General features: G+C 46.3%; 1 protein-coding gene across 3 annotated transcripts in view; it reads left to right on the top strand.

The window, feature by feature from the left end:
- Positions 1 to 515: 515 nt before the first annotated feature.
- The window catches only part of SLC25A13 (solute carrier family 25 member 13), a 229,996-nt gene continuing 210,836 nt past the window's right edge, over positions 516 to 19,675 (top strand). For all 3 annotated transcript variants that reach the window (XM_052638583.1, XM_052638584.1, XM_052638582.1), the window contains exon 1: positions 516 to 646. In XM_052638583.1, the coding sequence (XP_052494543.1) occupies positions 632 to 646 (15 nt within the window). In that variant the 5' untranslated portion in view covers positions 516 to 631. The remainder of the gene's footprint in view (positions 647 to 19,675) is intronic.

Raw genomic sequence — 19,675 nt, 5'->3', positions numbered from 1 at the left:
ATTTGATCTAAAACTAGGTTTGCCAGAGACACTACTTTCCTATTTACCATCGACTAGTCAATGCTTCAAGATCTCTTAAATGACATCCCCCCCACCCCAGAGGGGAGCCCCTCTGAAAGGGAACCGACAGGGAACACCTTAGTGTCGTTCTCAACTTCCCCAGCTGTGTGCCCCGCCTGTGGGTCTGGAGGCCCTGGAGCAGCCCCTGGGAGCAGCCGAAGCCAACTGCTTCCCTCGCGAGGCCACCTGCTCGCAAAAGTCCGTCGTGAACCCCGCCACCGCCTGCCGGCCCCCCGCTGCAGAGGTCGCCCTGCTGGACAGCGCAGCCGGGGTCACGTGCGCGGGGCCAGTCCGCCGCCCCCAGACCCGGGCCCGCCCCGCAGCAGGGCAGAGGCCGTCCGGATCACGCGCGCCCCGGCAGCCCCGGCCAGGCCCAGCCAATGGGCTGGCAGCGCCCGCATGACCCGCGCCGGCAGGAGGGCGTGGGGAAGCAGGCCGGGCGCGCACGCTGCCGGGCTGTATCGCCGCCCTCGCCGCCGTCGGGACGGGAAGTGAGCCGCCCAGGTCCGCAGCGCCGGCGAGCCAGTGAGAGCGTCCTGCAGCCCGCAGCTGCCCGCACCCAGGGCGAAGCATGGCGGCCGCCAAGGTAAGCGTCGGCCGGGGGCCGCGAGGGGCCCTGGCGTTCTCGTGCTCGGTTGGTGCAACAGGGAAAGGAAACAGAAAGGGGCGCACGGCGGCTGTTCCACCTTGCAGCAGCGGGAGGACGGAGGTCGCCGTCCCTCCCGGCCAGCACAAGCGGCGATTGCGGGGCCCAGGGCCCGAGGGCCCGGCCTTGCAGCGGAAACTTTGCCGGCTGGACCCTCCCACTTGGCCGGGACTGGGAGTCGGTGCCTGGCGGGCGCGCGGCGGGCTGAGCCGGTGAAGAGCGGGCGCGATGGCGTCCCGGGGTGGGAGAGGGCTCCGGGTCAGCAGGTCCCCTCGGCCACCCCAGCGCGCTCCTGCTCGTGACCCCGGTTGTTGCTGACCCGAGCTGCTTCCCGGGGGCACCGCCGGCGCCGAAGCATGATCCTATTAGGTTTCAAAGGCTCCGCCCTCCCGCGGCTGGGGAAGTCACCTTGACTTCCGTTTTGGAGACTGTTGCAGTTGGCCGGCGCGCGTGTGCATAAAAACTCCGGAGTACCTCCCCTCCCCACGCCCCCACTTCTCATCCTTCTCTCTGCTCTGAGCATCTGACAACACTTAACACACCGGCCTCTGAGCGTTTGAGAGGCTTCTTTATAGAAATGACAAAACAGATTGTCCTGCGAGCCTGTAACTCCTGTGAAGTTCTACTTAAAAGGAGTTCTGCGTAATGGTACTCATTCACTAACCCAGAGAAAGGCAACTCCGACAGCTTGACCTTTCCTCTTTCACCGTTTCTTGAAACCTGGGCACCATTTCAGTCTCTTTGGACTCCATTTCAACTTTTTTGGCAGAATACCGTATTTAGTCCCAATCACTTGACTCATTGGAGTTTATTGCTTTTAATTTTAAGTTCACGAAGGCAGCCCTTTAATCAAGCCTATACAACTTCCTAGCTCATTTTAAGTGCCGTGAACTTAAATATACCCAACATTTCAGACATTTGTCCTTAATCAAAACTCTGTGATAACCCTCAAGAGGAAAACATGGCCAACACATCATATTCCTATTTATTTGTGCAAACTAATCACATTTGCAATGGAAATTGTAAGCAGACAAATATATTTAAATGCTGTTCTATGACTGAAGTTTCTCCAGGCCTCCCCAACTCTGCAGGCTTTTCGGTGTTCCTAGATTATGTGGCCTGAGTGGCCCTTTTCTTTTCTGTAATTACTCCAGGTTCCATCCTAAGAAGGGCACTCTGAGTATACATGAGCAAACACATGTACATATACAACTGTTTTAGGTAGATTCTCTGAGAACCACTGGGATTCATTTTTGGAGCCTACATTTAGCCCTTTCCAACCTAACAACTTTTGACCTTTTCTTTGCATTAAATTTACGTGCAATCAGAGTACCAGGGAACAATTATGTTCCCTCCAGGTCACCTCTTTCAGGAGAGTAGGCGGGAGTAGATACCCATACTTGACTTTTGCTTCTGTAGATGAATTAAATAATTTTACTTAATTTGGAGATAGAGTGAGGAATTTAAATGGAGGAGTGGGCATGTAGATGGAGTATAATACTGATTCACTAGTATGAAATAAAATAAATGACCTGGAAACAGGCTTAACTTTGGGGCTGTATTTTTATTAAACTGTCACATCATATCAATAAGGGCAGTTGAATTTTAGCCAAGTAGTGCGAGTCAGGGAAAATGAATCATTTCATTTTTACTCTTTGCGAACTTGTGTTTTTATTTATTTATTCATCTAAACTTGCCTCTTTTAAGGATTTCTTATGGCTGACATCATATATACATATATTTATAAACCAACAAGACATGTCAAAATCAAGTCAGAGTAGATGAGAAAAACAGAAAGAAGGCAAAGTAAGATGAAACAAGGAGTAAGGTTAATAGACAAAAAGGATGTAGGTACTTGCTAGAGGTGACTGAACCTTCTAGCAGCCAAAGCAAAGAGGAAGTGATCAGTGAGGTCAGTTACTTGGGAGAGAGGTCCCCTTTTTCTGCTCTCTGAGGGCAGTTTCTCCCCATCTCTTTTTATAAGCAGTGCGCAAACTGCATTCAAAACTACCTCATAACCACAAACACATGTTTGTGGATTCCATAAGGCCATTTCTTACAGTGTCTCTCATTCTAGCACAAGAGCAGTGCAGTAAATGTAGTCTTTGTGTGTGTGTGTGTGTGTGTGTGTGTGTGTGTGTGTTAGTTGCTCAGTCATTTCTGACCCTGCAACCGCATGGACTGTAGACCGCCAGACTCCTCTGTCCATGGAATTCTCCAGGCAAGAATACTGGAATGGGTTGCCATTCCCTTCTCCAAGGGATCTTCCCAACCCAGGCATTGAACCCGGGTCTCCTGCATTGCAGGCAGATTCTTTACCATCTGAGCCACTATGGAGGCCTAATTGTAGTCTTAAAAGGTCTCCAGGTGAGCTGTGCTGGTCCGCCTTAGCCAGGAATGCCCCTTATTTGTTACCTTTGGACGCTCCTTGATTTTGTTCACTACTAGGCAGGGCTGTGCAGCCTGTTAAAGGCCATGCTCTTTGCTTTTTCTTGGAGCACAGATATTCCATATTGAACACAAATCCATAGACTTAGCAATCTTATATAGGGATGGGATTGACATCCCCTCTTAAAACTTGAGGAGCCTGTCTAGGGAGAGAATCTCATCTCAATGGAGTGTCTAAGAAATTGGGCCCAGAATCTGAAACTCAATACTTGTAGGTGAATTCCAGCACTCACTGTGGTGAATCATTTGAATATTTAAGCCAATTTGATATTTTCTGGATGAATTTAGCCACACCTAGCAATTTGTTGATCACTTGACCACTTACTTATTCTTAATTTTTTTGATTATTGGCCCAAGTAAGGATAGTGCCATAACAAAAGCTAATAGGAGCATCAGAGAAGGAGCCTGTTTCCCTCCCGGGGGAGGGGGGCGGGGAAGGGAGGACTTCTCCAAGGTAGTGGTGGTTCAGAAGGAGTGGTTGGAGGAAGAGGGGAGGTCACACCAGGGACAGGAAACAGCAACTGAAAGGCAGAGAAGTGAGAGCACCTGCTGCATTTAGGGGATAACAGGTAATACATTAAATAGGAGAGTAGCTGACACCGTTTACTAGATGTGAGATTTGGTTCTTTAAAAAAAAAAAATTTCATTAATTATTTTTGTCTGTACTGGGTCTTTGTTGCTGCACTTGGGCTTTCTCTAGTTTCAGTGAACGGGGGCTACTCTTCGTTGAGGTGCACGGCTTCTCGTTGCACTGGCTTCCCTTGTTGCAGGGCATGAGCGATAGGGCATGTGGGTTTTAGTTGTGGTGCAAGAGCTTAGGTGCCGTGAAATATGTAGGATTCCTGGACCAGGGATGGAACCCGTGTCTCCTGCATTGGCAGGTTGGATTCTTAACCACAAGAGAAGCCCAAGTATCAGTATTAAGGGAGGTAATAATGAAAAGCATTATTAAATGAGTTAATAAGACTTAATGATAAGCATTAACAAGACTGTTATTGGCCAAAGTACTGGAGTTTCAGCTTTAGCATCATTCTTTCCAAAGAAATCCCAGGGCTGATCTCCTTCAGAATGGACTGGTTGGATCTCCTTGCAGTCCAAGGGACTCTCAAGAGTCTTCTCCAACACCACAGTTCAAAAACACCAATTCTTCGGCGCTCAGCCTTCTTCACAGTCCAACTCTCACATCCATACATGACTACTGGAAAAACCATAGCCTTGACTAGACGGACCTTTTTTGGCAAAGTAATGTCTCTGCTTTTGAATATGCTGTCTAGGTTGGTCATAACTTTTCTTCCAAGGAGTAAGCATCTTTTAATTTCATGGCTGCAGTCACCATCTGCAGTGATTTTGAAGCCCCCCAAAATAAAGTCTGACACTGTTTCCACTGTTTCCCCATCTATTTCCCATGAAGTGATGGGACCAGATGCCACCTCATGTGAAGAGTTGACTCATTGGAAAAGACTTTGATGCTGGGAGGGATTGGGGGCAGGAGAAGAAGGGGATGACAGAGGATGAAATGGCTGGATGGCATCGCTGACTCTATGGACGCGAGTCTGAGTGAACTCCGGGAGTTGGTGATGGACAGGGAGGCCTGGTGTGCTGTGATTCATGGGGTCGCAAAGAGTTGGACACGACTGAGCGACTGAACTGAATGGGCTTCCCTGGTAGCTCAGCTGGTAGAGAATCCGCCTGCAATGCAGGAGACCCCTGTTCAATTCCTGGGTTGGGAGGATCCCCTGCAGAAGACATAGGCTGTGACTTGGGCTTCCCTTGTGGCTCAGCTGGTAAAGAATCCGCCTACAGTGCGGGAGACCTGGATTTGATCTGTGGGTTGGGAAGATCCCCTGGAGGAGGGCATGGCAACCCACTCCAATATTCTTGCCTGGAGAATCCCCATGGACAGAGGAGCCTGGCGGCTACAGTCCACGGGGTCGCAATGAGTCAGACATGACTGAGCAACTAAGCACAAGACCTATTATATAAGCATTAATAAAATTGTTAAAGACCTTTAACGTTCTTATATGTTATAAACTGTCGTTTCTGGTTTATAGATGAACACTCTGGACACCAAGGGGTGATGTAAGTGGCCTAAGACCTGAGAATTAAAAAGAAGCTGGGGTTCAGATCAGCCAGCCTGGCTCCAGAGTCTGTGCTCTTCCCCTGTCCACCAGACTGTCTGCCTGGTAGTTTAGCATACTGGGGAGTAGCGTTTATGGGCAGGGGAGATGACTTGGGAGGGGAAATTAGATGCCTCTTTTTTCTTCAGACTTTTATTTTGGTCTTGTAACTAAACCAGACTTTTATTTTTGAGAACCACTTCCACAGTACTTACTGTGTGCCAGGCACTTTCCCAAGCACTTTACAAATAATAATTCCATTACTCTTCATAATACAAAGCAGCAGCTGTGGTCTGCTTTTGTCCTCATTTTACAGGTGGGAAAACTGAGTTGCAGAGAGGTTAAGTAGTTTCCTCGTGGTTGTAGAGAGAATAAGCTCTGCAGCTTGGATTTGAAACCTGGCATTCTGTGCTCCGAGTCTCTGCCTTACCTTCCTAGGCCTTAAGAAGAGTTCTATTTGCATATGAGAATTCACACACTAACAATTATGGACATATGTATCCTCCCAATCCAGTGGTTTGTATCTATAGAACGCGTTGGCACTCAGTATATGCTTGGTGGGTTTCCCAGGTGGTGCTAGTGGTAAAGAACCTGCCTGCCGATGCAGGAGACAGAAAAGATGGGGGTTCGATACGTGTGTTGGGAAGATCCCCCCGGAGGAGGGCATGGCAACCCACTCCAGTATTCTTGCCTGGAGAATCCCATGGACGGAGGAGCCTGGCAGGCTGCAGTCCAGTTGCAAAGAGTTGGACACGATTGAAGTGAGTTAGCATGCATGCACACACATATGCTTGATTTTTAAGTGGCTTTCGAACAAGATTGCGTAGGTCAGAAATTGTCACATGCCTTTTTTAAAAAACAGTTTTGTTGAGACATAGGTCAGATGCCATACAAGTCACCCATTTAAAGTGTAGGTGTTAGTGGTTTGCATGTTCGCGGAATTGCACAGCCGTCACCTCTTCATATACCAGGTAGAAATTTTAATCCAGTGTTCACTAATTAGGACTTGGGCTATATATTTGACCTCTGTGTTTTTCATGCTTCTCATTGATAGTAATACCTTCTTCTGAGATTGGTTATTGAGGATAAAATGTGATTGAGTTTATTAAGGATATTCTTCAGGTTGAAGGTTTTCTTTCCCTTATGGTAAAAACTGCTAGGTATTTGGTGGTATGATACTGTTATGATAAAACAGACCAGTTTTTGTACTGGGCAGGAAGGAAAGACTGTGTGAGTCGTTTTTATGCTGCCATGATGTTGGTAAGTTTCTGTGCTTCCACCGATGTTTGGATTTAGAGTTTTTTAAATTGATGGCCCTGGATTGGCCTTCGGTTTACATAACACAGTGTTCCTTACTCCTCCCTTCATTAATCCTGTTCCCTTTTACCAGATGAAGAAATGGTGTCCTAGGAAGGGCTGTAATTGATCCTGTAATCAAAACTCCTTTGCTTTTTGCACTGTTGTAGACCAGAGGTTCCAGTACATTGTAGTCCTCTCTATGGAGATAAAAGTGCTGATGCCTGGGTCTCACCTAGAGGGTCTGATTCAGTTGGACTTAGGTGTGGCCTGAACCCCAGGGTTTCTTGAATGCTCTCCAAGTGAATCAAATATGCTTCTGAGGTTGCCAGCCACAGCTCTAGGGTGTTTTTCCTGCTCTTTGCTTCATTTGATCCTCTGGTGGTTCCTTGGAATAAGGAAGGAATGCAGTGAGAGCAATGTAAATCCCTAATCCCTAGTGTGTCATTTCAGAGGAAGGATATGCGGGGATCCCTACAAGTTCTTTCTTGACAAGCTTTTTCCAGTCCTGCCCCATTTCACCGTCGTGCTTAGGCATCAAGTTTATATAGTTTGTAATTATCCTAGAATATAGGTTTTATCACCAAATTGATGGAAAGCTCCTTTTATCTCCAGTGAAGTCTCGGTGGCTTTCTTTATCAGTGTAGGTGCTTGTAGGGGAAATGTTACAAAGAGGACTTGTAACGCTGGTCTTGCAGCCTTTTTCCTGGCTAACCTAGTTGGGTGCCCATGTGTTGTCTGTGTTGGGTCACAGGGCTCTACAGGTGTTATTTAGCATATAGAGAGCTGGGGGTGAGGAGAGGGGTGGGAAGTGCTGAAAGCTGGTGTGCAGGGTAAGAAGATCCAGCCGGTCTTCTTGGATATCAAGTTCTTTTGTAAAATTGCTGGAGGAACTCCTGACTCCTCCCGCCTCTTTGACCTTTTGTCCTATGAGCAGCCTCTGCTTTTGTTGAGTTACAGGGAAGCATGCCTGCCTGTGTTGCCCACTGTCTGTGAGGTTTAGGTCTGCTGAGCATGGTCCGTTCCTACTCCCCCGGCTTGGCATTTGCTGCCTCGTAAGCACCTATCCTTCCCGTCATGTTTTCTTGGATGCCTTTGGGTGGGTCTTGGAACAGAGGCATGTGTGAGCCTGCTGGTGTTCTTGCTTCTTGGGCGTAAGGAGGACATGCCCTTGGCATAGTGATGTAATTCCCTTGGCACAGTACTTAAGAGCAACTGAGCAAACCCTGTTTTCCATGCCCATCTGACCAGACCCTCTTGTTGGATCAAGTCGACCCCATCAATGGTGGCTCTGGTCTCCTAGCTCAGAATTATCCCCAGTGACTAACTTGTAGAGTGGTGGTCTGGTTTGTTGGTTGGAAACATTTAAAAGATGGAGCTCTCATGCTTACCATTTCCTTTGGGAATTTGCTGTGTAGTTGCATGAGTGAAAATAGGCCTGGATGGTTCCTTTTGACTTTAGGTGCTGACAACATAGCAAAGTTGGCAGTGTTGAAATTCTTAGCAATTCAACCTAAATAAACCACTCTATTTAATGACTGTTATTAGGCTAGTAGCTTTGTCTTGATTTCCCCATGTAGTCACAGTTTCCACATGTTTTCCCTGAAAACTGTTGACTTGATATGAAAGTCAGATATTTCAAGATCCACTTACTATTTTATGGTAAAATATCTTTTGCATAAGACGGTACAATTTGTAAGAAAATTGTCTAAGTAAGTGTAGGGGAAGAGAAAGTTTCCCTCAGTTCTCTTAGGGTTCCTTGCTGGAACTGAAAATTAAAATGACAAGGACAGATGAACAAAAGAAGAGCATACACATTTTGTGGAATTTTTGTGTGTGCCTGAGAACCCGCACAAGAAATGAAAGTGACCAGAGCACAAAGCTTTAAAATCCTTTGGACGGTGAAAAATAAATTTGTAAAGAGGTGACAAGACAAAGGGGTTCGCACTAGGGTTAGTAAATGGTGAAGAAGTAACTGGGAAGATAAGGGTGAGTTAAACAAGGTCTGTGTGTGTGCGCGTTTCTCAGTCCAAAATTGCCCATCTTTGGTGAGAAGGTTGTCTTCCCTCCTCCTGGTACAGGGATGGTACTCTCTGCAGGGGAGTTTATGACCTGTTTCAGGAAAGAAGGTGGGGTTGGGGGGAAGGTCAGAGTGACGTTCCCCTTTCTGCTGTTTTCTTTAACTCCTTCAGCTTGAGATACTGAATGCACCACATTTTGAGGACTCATGTCCTGAACCTTGTCATAAGTCTGATTTGAACGGGGTTTTTAGACCTAAGTGCACAGTTAGTAGTTTTTCTGAGTTTGACATGATTTGTATCTGTCCGACCCTGAGCACGGTTGTAGTCTGAGATGCAGAGAACCCCCAGCTGCTCAGTCAGCACCACTGTCTCAATTGGGGAAAGCCTCAAGAACTTTTTTTAATCAGTAGCTCTGGTTGAGTGAGAGAGCTTTGGACTGGAAGGCAGGAAAACCCAGGTTACCAGTCCAGTGCTTCCTCTGATGGTGAGAACATAAAGTCTGACTTCTCTGGTGCTCAGTGTCCCCCCCTGTGGAAAACAAGGCCTGTGATGAGCAAATGAGATATAATGTGGGAAAGCATGTGAGGTCTATGAACTGCTGTAGAACTGTCAAGTGTTGGAGACTGTGGGACATTTCCACCGAGCCGAAAACTGGGGACGTAATAATAGATATTACTTGGGTCTTCCCAGGTTTGCTCAGTGGTAAAGAATCCACCTGCCAATGCAAAAGACCCAGGTTCAATCCTTGGGTTGGGAAGATACCCTGGAGAAGGAAATGGCAACCCATTATAGTATTCTTGCCTGGGAAATCCCATGGACAGAAGAGCCTGGTGGATTACAGTCCATGGGGTTGGAAAGAGTCGGACACGACTGAGTGAGCATGCACACAGATATTATTTGACCTGCTTGAACAGAAGATGGTGTGCTTCCTTAAGCTCGTGATCTACTAAGTAGTCATCTAGTAATGGCTAGGCAGTCTGTCTGCTTCAATAACCAAATTCTCTTTGGTGGTCTTCCTGGAGCCTGGCGATTGGAAGTTTATGGTCCAAGGATGAAGAGCATTGGTTTTACGCAGGAGCTTGTTAGAATTGCAGCATCTGTACACTCTTCCCAGGACAAAGACTCTGTGGCTTCAGGATCTGCATTTTAAATAGCTCCCAGGGGTACTGTCTGTGCATTAAATTTCCAAGAATATTGGTCTGGAACTCTTGTCACTGTGTTATTAAATGTAGCTGCCTTTCTAAACTAAGGGTACAGTGTCTTTCGATTTGGTTGTAAATCAGTTCAGTTTTTGCAGAATTAAATCCATGGTGATAAAACCCAGTATAAAATTTTGGGTTCTTCGGGCTAATTTTGATTCCACCGGTGCCAGTGTATTATTTTAGAACACGTCTCTGAATTACTGTTTAGAGGTTATCAGTCAATCAGTCAGTGAAAGCCGCTCAGTGGTGTCCGACTCTTCTCGACCCCATGGACTGTAGCTCGCCAGGCCTGCTTCTCTGTCCATGGGATTTCCCAGGCAAGAGTACTGGAGTGGCTTGCCATTTCCTCCTCCAGGAGATCTTCCCGACCCAGGGACTGAAACCAGGTCTTCTACATTGGATTCTTGAGCCATCCGAGCCGCCAGGGAAGCCTATTTAAGGGTTATAACCTTCTCCATTTCTTTGCTGCCTACTTGTACTTAAGTCCTTGAAAATAAACTTATGCCCATTCTATTTTTTGAAAATTTTCTTCCAAGAGTCTCCAGTGATCTCTGTTCTGAAACTGTTGGCATGCTCTCCTTTATCTGTGACCTCACAGGATCGTGACCTGCTCCTTCCTTGCTGGGACGCCTTCTGTCAGCTTTCATGGTGTCCCCTCTCCTGGTTGGCCCGTTAGCTTACGCTGGTCCCTTCTCCTTGGCCAGCTTCTTTTTGTCCTTCTGCTCCCCTTGACTCCCCCACTCTGAAATGTTGGTGTCCCCCAGGCCTCCACCTGAGATCCTCTGCCTTCTGACCCCTGGGGCTCCACGGCAGCTCTCTCAAGCACCAGCCTTGTGTTTTGGGCTTTTTGTTGGAAATCTCAACTTGTCTGTCTCAGAGATATTCCAGGCTCTGTTCATTAGAGTTGAATTCATTTTCTTGATCACTCCTCACCTTTAGCTGCAGTTTAACTTTCCTGCTAGTTAAAGTTTCTGCTTAGTTCACTCAGTACCTTTGTGGGCAGCCAGGAGAGACACCACTGGTGGGAACCTGGACACTGGGAAAGAGATGGGTCACTTCGACCTTTCTGGGTCCCTGGGGCAGGTGTGTCTCATCTGTTGCATGTTTTGGCTTCAGGTCCTCATTCCTTTTTAGCTCCAGCACTGTCATAGCTCTAAGCTGGTTTTGCCTTTGATCTCTTCCCTTCACTTTGCTCTCCACTCTGGAGTGCCTAAAACTGTCAAGGACGTTTCTAAAATTGGTTCTTGTATCCATGTTAAGAGCAGTCCTGTGTTCCTGGGTACAGCCCTTCACAGTCTTTAAAAAATGCACTGAAGTATGTTATTGATTCCAGCTATACGCCACCTCACGAAGATCATGGCATCTGGTCCCATCACTTCATGGAAAATAGATGGGGAAACAGTGGAAACAGTGTCAGACTTTATTTTTGGGGCTCTAAAATCACTGCAGATGGTGATTGCAGCCATGAAATTAAAAGATGCTCACTCCTTGGAAGAAAAGTTATGACCAACCTAGATAGCATATTCAAAAGCAGAGACATTACTTTGCCTACTAAGGTCCATCTAATCAAGGCTATGGTTTTTACTGTGGTCATGTATGGATGTGAGAGTTGGACTGTGAAGAAGGCTGAGCGCTGAAGAATTGATGCTTTAGAACTGTGGTGTTGGAGAAGACTCTTGAGAGTCCCTTGGACTGCAAGGAGATCCAACCAGTCCATTCTGAAGGAGATCAGCCCTGGGATTTCTTTGGAAGGAGTGATGCTGAAGCTGAAACTCCAATACTTTGGCCACCTCATGTGAAGAGTTGACTCATTGGAAAAGACTCTGATGCTGGGAGGAATTGGGGGCAGGAGGAGAAGGGGACGACCGAGGATGAGATGGCTGGGTGGCATCACTGACTTGATGGACGCGAGTCTGAGTGAACTCCGGGAGTTGGTGATGGACAGGGAGGCCTGGCGTGCTGCGATTCAGGGGGTCGCAAAGAGTCGGACACGACTGAGTGACTGAACTGACTGACTGACTGATGCTGATTGCTGGTCTTCCCTGAACGAGTAAGCTGTTGGACTTGTTTTCAGGACCTCGTGGTCTACAGAGATTAAAATGCCCAGGTATATGAAGACCCAGGCTTCGTTATTTGATCTTTATCATCATCTGCAAGATAGCAGGGGAGGTGTCGTCACCTCATTTGAGAGAGAGGTGAGGCTCAGAAGGGCTGTGCAGGTAGCAGTGGCAGCAGCAGCCGACGAAAGCCACGCACTGTTCTGGGCACTTCGTGTGTGAAGTCACGTCGTCTCCAGAGCAGTCCCGTGGCATGTGAGTGCCATTACTGTTTCCATTACCCAGATGGGGAAACTCGTCTGTGCAGAATGGCTACGTCTCAAGGCACAGAGAGATTCAGTGACTTGCCCCAGGCCACACAGCTTTCAAGCGGCAGAGCTGTGACTTGCACACAGGCAGCCTGGCCTGTCAAGGCACATAACGAATGTCCTGCATGGCCCTCTTGAGTTGACCTTGCTGCACAGTGTGGCTGCGTGATGCCCTGAGAATAAAAATGCAATCTCGTTAGCCAGATTCTGCCGCCTCGGTCTTGGCCGTTGTCTCACTTTTCCAGTGTAACCTCATGCCCGTTCCCTTCTCATACCCTTCACAGCGGTTTGTATTATAAATGGGACATGTCCAACCCCTGTTCAGATTCCCTGCCATAAAGCTGTGGCAGCAGTGTAGCAGGAAAAAAAAAGGGGGGGGGGGTGGCGGGGAGCCTGTTTATTTGTTTAATTTAGAGCTCAGTCAGAAGCAAGAATGTTTCTTGTCTTTCCTCTCCATTGGTGGGCAGATTTTTATTTTTATTTTTATATTTAGTTCTTTCCTTCAGTTTTAGGGAAAACCGGTCTTAATTGTGTTTTCTCTTTCTTTGGAGTATCTGTAAGGATGTTAAAACCCATGCCCTAGTTTTCACAGTTGGTTTGTCCCTATCAAGATCCAGACACAGTCTGCACATGGCATTTGGTCGATACGTCTTTTAACTCTTGTGAATCTATAGGTTTGGCTCCCCATCTTTTTGTGTGCCCGCTTGCAGTTTATTTGATGAGTGAATTGGGTCGTCTTTCCTGTAGTTTCCCACAGTTTGGACTTTGCTGACTGCACCCCCCACCCCCCACCGTGTTCCCCTGTCCCCAGTGTTTCCTGACAAATGGTAGTTAGATGTGGATGCTTGATTGACTTTAAGGCTTTATTTATTTTTATTTTTTGTGTTTGGCTAGAATACTTCCTAGGTGGTTGCTGGCTGTCTCTCTCAGGTTACTGGATCCCTGGTATTGGATACACGCAGCAGGAGGCACATAATTCCTGGTTATTTCCTCTGTTGTTATGTTTGGTGAGTGGGTTTGGATACTGCCTTCCCGATCCACCAGCATTTTGCATAACGGTTTATTTTAGTTGGCTAGGTTTTAATATTCACAACCGTTCTTTTCCGTGCATCGTGTTTATTCATCTTCTAAACATACACACGTGTGCCTGTGTGTTTGTATACACGTATATATATGTACACCTCACATGTATTACAGTGAGTGTGTCACAGTTAAAACAAATGGTGGCTATTAAAGTCAACTGGATGTTAATCAAAGGGGTATGGAGTTTGTGTTTGGGATGATGAAATGGATAGTGCTGTTGATTGTACATTGTGAATGTTCTCAAGGCCACTGAATTGTACACTTAAAATGTTAATTTTTATGGATGTTTTATGACTACAAAAGCAAATCAGTTGAAAATGGATTGTAGCATACTGAATTTTTTAAAAAAGTCTATCATTCCATGATGCTTATTCTTCCTCAAGAAGAGTCAAAGTGATGTAGGTGGGGAGGTGAAGTTCTTATTTTCTGAACAATGCCAACTAATAAAGTAGAAGTTATGCTAGAACTAGAGAAAAAATTATTTGGCAACATGCAGGTAATAATTGATTCAGGCAGATGTCCTCAGTGGATGCTAAAATCTTCAGTAAAAGATTGTTGGAATTCTCTGCATCTCAGAGTGAAAGAGTTAGTCACTCAGTTGTGTCTGACCCCATGAACTGTGTAGCCTGCCAGGCTCCTCGGTCCATGGGATTCTCCAGGCAAAAATACTGGAGTGGTACTCATTCCCCTTTCCTGGGGATCTTTCCAACCCAGGGATGGAACCTGGGTCTCCTGCATTATAGGCAGATTCTTTATCATCTGAACCACCAGGGAAGATTTCCTTATAAGTTACTTACCCACTGCAGAAGGGAATAGATACCATTATAGCAGAGGACTTGGCCTCCATCTGTGATCCAATTTAACATTACCGGGAGGAGGGAGAAGCCAGCGTGGAGCACCCACTGGTGTGATGTGATGGAAAGTACACAATGTGACCCTTAGAGATTTCCTGCCAAGGGGTTGTGCGTGAATCTAATCATGAGGAAACAATTATACATATCCAGAAAGTAGGACATTTCGTAAGACCTCTGGTCTGACTTTAAAAATGCCAGTCTTATGAATGAAAAGGCTCAAATAAAGGAGGCTCCCAAACAGACATGACAACCAAATGCAGTGTTTGAAACTGGATCCAAAACAAATAAAAGAATGGTCCTGTTGGAGCCGTTTGAATGAGTTTACATTCAGTGATACTGTATTAGTTGGCTGGGGCTGCCATAACCAAGTACCGCAGACTGAGTGGCCTAAACAACAGAAGTTTATTTTCCCACAAACCTACAGGCTAGGAGTCCAAGATCAAGGTGTAGGCAGGGTTGGTTTCTTCCGAGGCCTCCCTCCTGGGCTCACGGATGGCCTTTGTCTCCTTGTGTCTTGACGTGGTCTTTCCTCTGTGTCTGTGCCCTCATTTATGCTTCTCGTAAGGACACCAGTCTTAATGGCTTAAGGCCTACTTCAATGACCTCAATTTACCTTAATTACTACTTTGAATGTCCTATCTCCAAATACAGGTATATTCTGAAGTCCTGGGGGTTAAGGTTTCAACATATGAATTTGGCAAGGGGAACACAGTTCAGCCCATAACAGATATTGAATCATTTTTAAATTGCCTCGGGGGAGAGAGTGATAATGATGTTCTGAAGGAAAATGGTCCTGGTTATGTTTCTTATGCTTTATGTTTTCCGCTAGATTTTAAGCCAAGAGCTGAACCCTCACAGTACATATTCCATAACATTCAGACACTGTTCGTTGAATTGTTCATCTATTTGGGGGTGCCACCCATGGCAGAATGAAAGGGGGCAGGAGATTTTTCTGTTGCATGTGTGTGGTTTGTCAGAAACTTTTATCTTTCCCTCATAAACCATTTTTTCTCAAGCCTCTCCATCCTTCACTGAACAAACAAACAAAAAACACTAACTTGGAATACTTGAGGAGCTGTGTGTGAGGCATCTCCAAGAGCGTGCATAATGGGGAATCATAGCTGCAGAGTAAAGCCCGGCAGGGATCTGGCGATTCAAGGTGGATGAGTCTCCATGACTACAAAGCAGCTGCTTCGGAAGGAGGCTCCCAGAAAAGTGTGCTTCCTTGTGACTGAGAAGGTCTGGCTGGATTAAAGGGAGACAGTTCCAGCAGGTCCAAACAGTATGTCCACTGTTGCTGTTTCAGACCAGCTGCTCCCAAAAGCATGCTGGGTCCTGCAGGAGGTTTGACCAGAAAGGCTGGTGACCTGTCAGCTCTCTTACCGGACTCTGCCAGGCCCCCTGGCAAGGACTTTGATTCCCTGTGAATCTTCACACTCTTGTTTTTTTTGGCTGGCTGTGGGTCTCTGTTACTGCGTGCGAGCTTTCTCTAGTTGCAGTGTGTGGGCCTCTCGCTGCAGTGACGTCTCTGGTTGTGGAGCGTGGACTCTAGGGTGCGTGGGCGTCGGTAGTTGTGGCTCACCTGCTTAGTTGCTCCGTGGCTTGTGGGACCTTCCTGGACCAGGGATCAAACCCATGTCTCCTGCATTGGCAGGCAGAATCCCAACCACGGGACCACCAAGGAGATCCCACGCATTTATGTTATTGCAGGTAGATTTGCGTCTGCATTTCAGGATTCCACTTTCTTTCCATTGTGAATTTCAGCTCCAGAAGTAAAAGGTAGTCCAGCCCCTGGTTTTCTTATGATGGTTCTTGGAGATTTCCGTTAGTCTATGTTTGGTGTCCATCTGCAGCTTAAGAAGAGCCTGGTCGTGACCTTTGCCCACTGTTCTATTGGGTTATTTGCTTTCTCATATTGACTTTGTCCAAGAGCGCTTTTAAATTAAGAACTTTGGCCTTTTGTCCTGTTACACATTATTTATATATTTATTTTTTGCAATTGTTTGATGTTTAACTGGCTCATACACACTTTCAACTTTTACACCCTTGTATGTTACATGTTTGGGCTTCCCTGGTGGCTCTGATGGTAAAGAATCTGCCTGTAATGCCAGAGACCCAGGTTCGATCCCTGGGTCGGGAAGATCTCCTGGAGAAGGGAATGGCTACCCACTCCAGAATTCTTGCCTGGAGAATTCCACGGACAGAGGAGCCATTAATCTTTTCCTGTATGGTGGCTCCTGCCTTCTGGGTCGTCTGTCATGTTTAAACACAGCTTTCCCTCTTAGTATTACACAAGAAACCACTCATGCTTGATATCAGATGAAAGGTAGGGAGCCAGTGTAATTTTTGTTGCTGTTCCATCCCACACGGTCATGAACTCTCATCAGTGCCACATCATCAGCCAGGGCAACCTGCTGCCAGGCCGGCTCGGACACTCTGCTGGCTCAGGCTCTGACTCGTTCCAGGAGCCAAGAGAGCCCTGCATTAGGGCTCAGCTGTCCGCCGATGCCTCGGTCAGCGGGGCCGCTGTGAATACAGAAAGGTTGCAAGTAGCTGGGAAGCAGGGAACTGCTAGATTCTGTCCCAGGCTATGCTGCTGTCATTCAATCCTGATTCTCTCTCATCCTCTCTTGGCAACAGGTGAGAGAAACACTATGTCACATTGCTGCTTAGCGAGAGAATCAAAATTTAAACATTCATTTGCAAAGTCCATAAAATAGGGGCAAATAGCATTCTGTGTGGGAAACCTGGTTAGAAAATCTTCCAGGAGGAACTGGCCTTTGACTTAAAACTTAAAAAAAAAAAAAATACCCTTTTTTTTCAAAAAATGTCTCATAATGGAAAATTTTCACAGGAAATTAGAACAGCATAACAAACTCTTATGTCCTTTTCCTGCCACTTTCCGTAGTTATCAATTTATGGATGATGTTGTTAATTTATACCACACCTTCTCTTGTCTTCCCATCCTCCTGATTTTTTCAAAGCAAACCCCCAACATCATACCTGTAAATATTACAGTATATCTCCAAAACAGGTATATTTCCAAAGCACAACTGAAATATCATTGTCACATTAAAAAGAAAAATCAGTGCCTCTTCAGTATGATCAAATATCTATTCTGTACACATTTTACACATTTCCACTATCATCTTGGAGAAGGGAATGGCACCCCACTCCAGTGTTCTTGCCTGGAGAATCCCAGGGACAGAGGCGCCTGGCGGGCTACAGTCCGTGGGGCCACAAAGAGTCAGACAGGACTGAGCAACTAAACCATCACTATCATCTTTCAATTTTTAAAATTGTTTCTCAAATGGTCGTCTAAATGAGGCCCAGGATTGTGGTTGGTTGATGTGACCTAATTTTGTTTACTCTCCAGGTCCTCTGCTTTCTTAATCACGTGTTCTCTCTTCCTTTGGAAAGTCTTTATAACACAATGATTGAAATCATGAGCTCTGTTCACACTGTGGCTCTGGGCAAGTCACTCCACCTCTGTGTACCTCAGCTTCCTCATCTATAAACGGGCCAAGGTTGTTTGTCCTTCTTGGGTTATTGTGGGGGGCAGTTAATGCACTCATGTTTCTAAAGCTTAGAGCTGGGCCTGGACATAGAAAGCTTTGCAGAAGTGTGAGCGTCCAAGGGAGTTTGGAACCGGAGCACGTGCCCAGGGTCATGTTGGAAGTCGTGGGGGAGGGTGGAGGAGGACTTGCTCCAGTGAAATTGTGCACAGTCTTTGGGACGAGTATCCCAGCTATGCAGAGGGCTCCTGTTGGTTTTCTTTTACCTTCTTCCTGGATTCTTGACTATTCTTCAATTATATGATGCTGATATGCAGCAGAAATTTGGACAGGTAAGGTATTATTTAGTGAAAGCAACTTTCTATTGTCCTGTGACTTGCTGCTTTCTCTTCCTCTGCATTTATTAAGTTAGCTGTTCTCTCCCAGAAGCCATTTTAACTTTCTGTGGCATTATCTGGGCTCCTGCAACCTGTGATCTCCTAAGTAGAACCTTTCAGCACTTTATAAATATGTCATATACTTTTTATATTCCTTTGTTCCCCATCAGAACATACATCCCAGTCTTCGGAACAGCACAATCAGTTTTATTCATTTAAGGAGCAGTAGTCATTTGACACTTGCTAATATGTAACAAATTATATTGGGAGTGGTAATTACAACTGCAGCTGGTTCCTAATTATACTGTAACCTTGATGCTTTAAAAAAAAATTGAGACTGAGTTCAGCATATAATACTGAGAATAATATTCTGCATTGGGTAAATCTACCATCCACCTAACCATGGGTGTTTATGTATCATAATGCCAAATTAAAAGACTTTATTTTAAATTGCTTTCAGCTACAGTGTTGTCCAGTAGCACCATTCGCAAGGATAGCTTAAAGACCCCTCTTTGATCGCCAAATTCTTGGCACATCCTCCAGGTATTAATAGTATAGTTAGTGTGAAATGACTTGGGCTCTAGGGTCATTATTGCTCTGTGATTTGCTACCACTCATTTAAGACCAAGTGTCTTAATGCCACAGCTTCCTCATCTGGAGACTGGGGATATTTTGTTTGTTTGAACTTTTCATTCTATATTGAGGTATAGCCAATGAACAATGCTGTGATAGTTTCAGGTGGACAGCAAAGGGACTCAGCCATGCATGCACATGTATCCATTCTCCCCCAAGCTCCCGTCCCATTCAGGCTGCCACACGACATTGAGCAGGTTCCATGTGCTGTACAATAGATCCTTGTTGGTTATCCATTTTAAACACACAAGTGTGTCCATGTCCATCCCAAAGTCCCTAACTGTCCCTTCCCCCGGACAACCATACGTTTGTTTTCTGTGAGTGAAGACTGGGGCTATTAATGGTTCTTCACTTTAGATAGTTTTGGTGATATTTAAGTGAGATCAGGCATAAAGATCAGGCGTACAGCCTTTAGGACATGCCTAGCCTAGAGTTAAAGTGAAAGTGAAGTCGCTCAGTCGTGTCTGACTCTTTGCGACCCCATGGACTGTAGCCTACCAGGCTCCTCGGTCCATGGGATTTTCCAGGCAAGAGTACTGGAGTGGGGTGCCATTTCCTTTTCCAGGGGATCTTCCTGACCCACGGATCGAACCCCAGTCTCCTGCATTGTAGGCAGACGCTTTACCATCTGAGCCACCAGGGAAGTTAGAGTTAAGCCTAGAGTTAAGGGCCCAGTAAAAGTTAGCTAGTCAGTGTTAATTGCTGTAATCCAGTGATAAACAACCCAGTCCAAGACTTTGCCTCCACCACCCCTGACTCCAGCAGTTATGGTCTTAGTTCTGCCATCACTCTTAATTCATGGTAGCGTGTATCATCACACGCTTTGTACCAGCCACTTGCTGATAAATGTGTCATCGTCCCCCTCCCCTGCCCCCAGAGGGGTAGGGTCTCTGGTTGTTGGGCGTTGTCCCCTTCATTCCTGGTGCTGGGCCTGGTACATGGTAGGCTTCCTGTAGGTGCTCGTCTTTTCTCGCATGAGCAAGCGGAACAGCGCCGTCTCAGGCACTGGTTCTCCCTGGGGGTGGAGTAGTTTTGCTCCCAGGGGAAAACCTGGTAAC

The sequence above is a fragment of the Budorcas taxicolor genome, chromosome 4 (assembly GCF_023091745.1).
Source record: "Budorcas taxicolor isolate Tak-1 chromosome 4, Takin1.1, whole genome shotgun sequence".
In the NCBI taxonomy this organism is placed as follows: domain Eukaryota; kingdom Metazoa; phylum Chordata; class Mammalia; order Artiodactyla; family Bovidae; genus Budorcas; species Budorcas taxicolor.
Note: the sequence above shows the minus strand (reverse complement) of the source record. Positions and strands in the feature narration are given on the sequence as shown.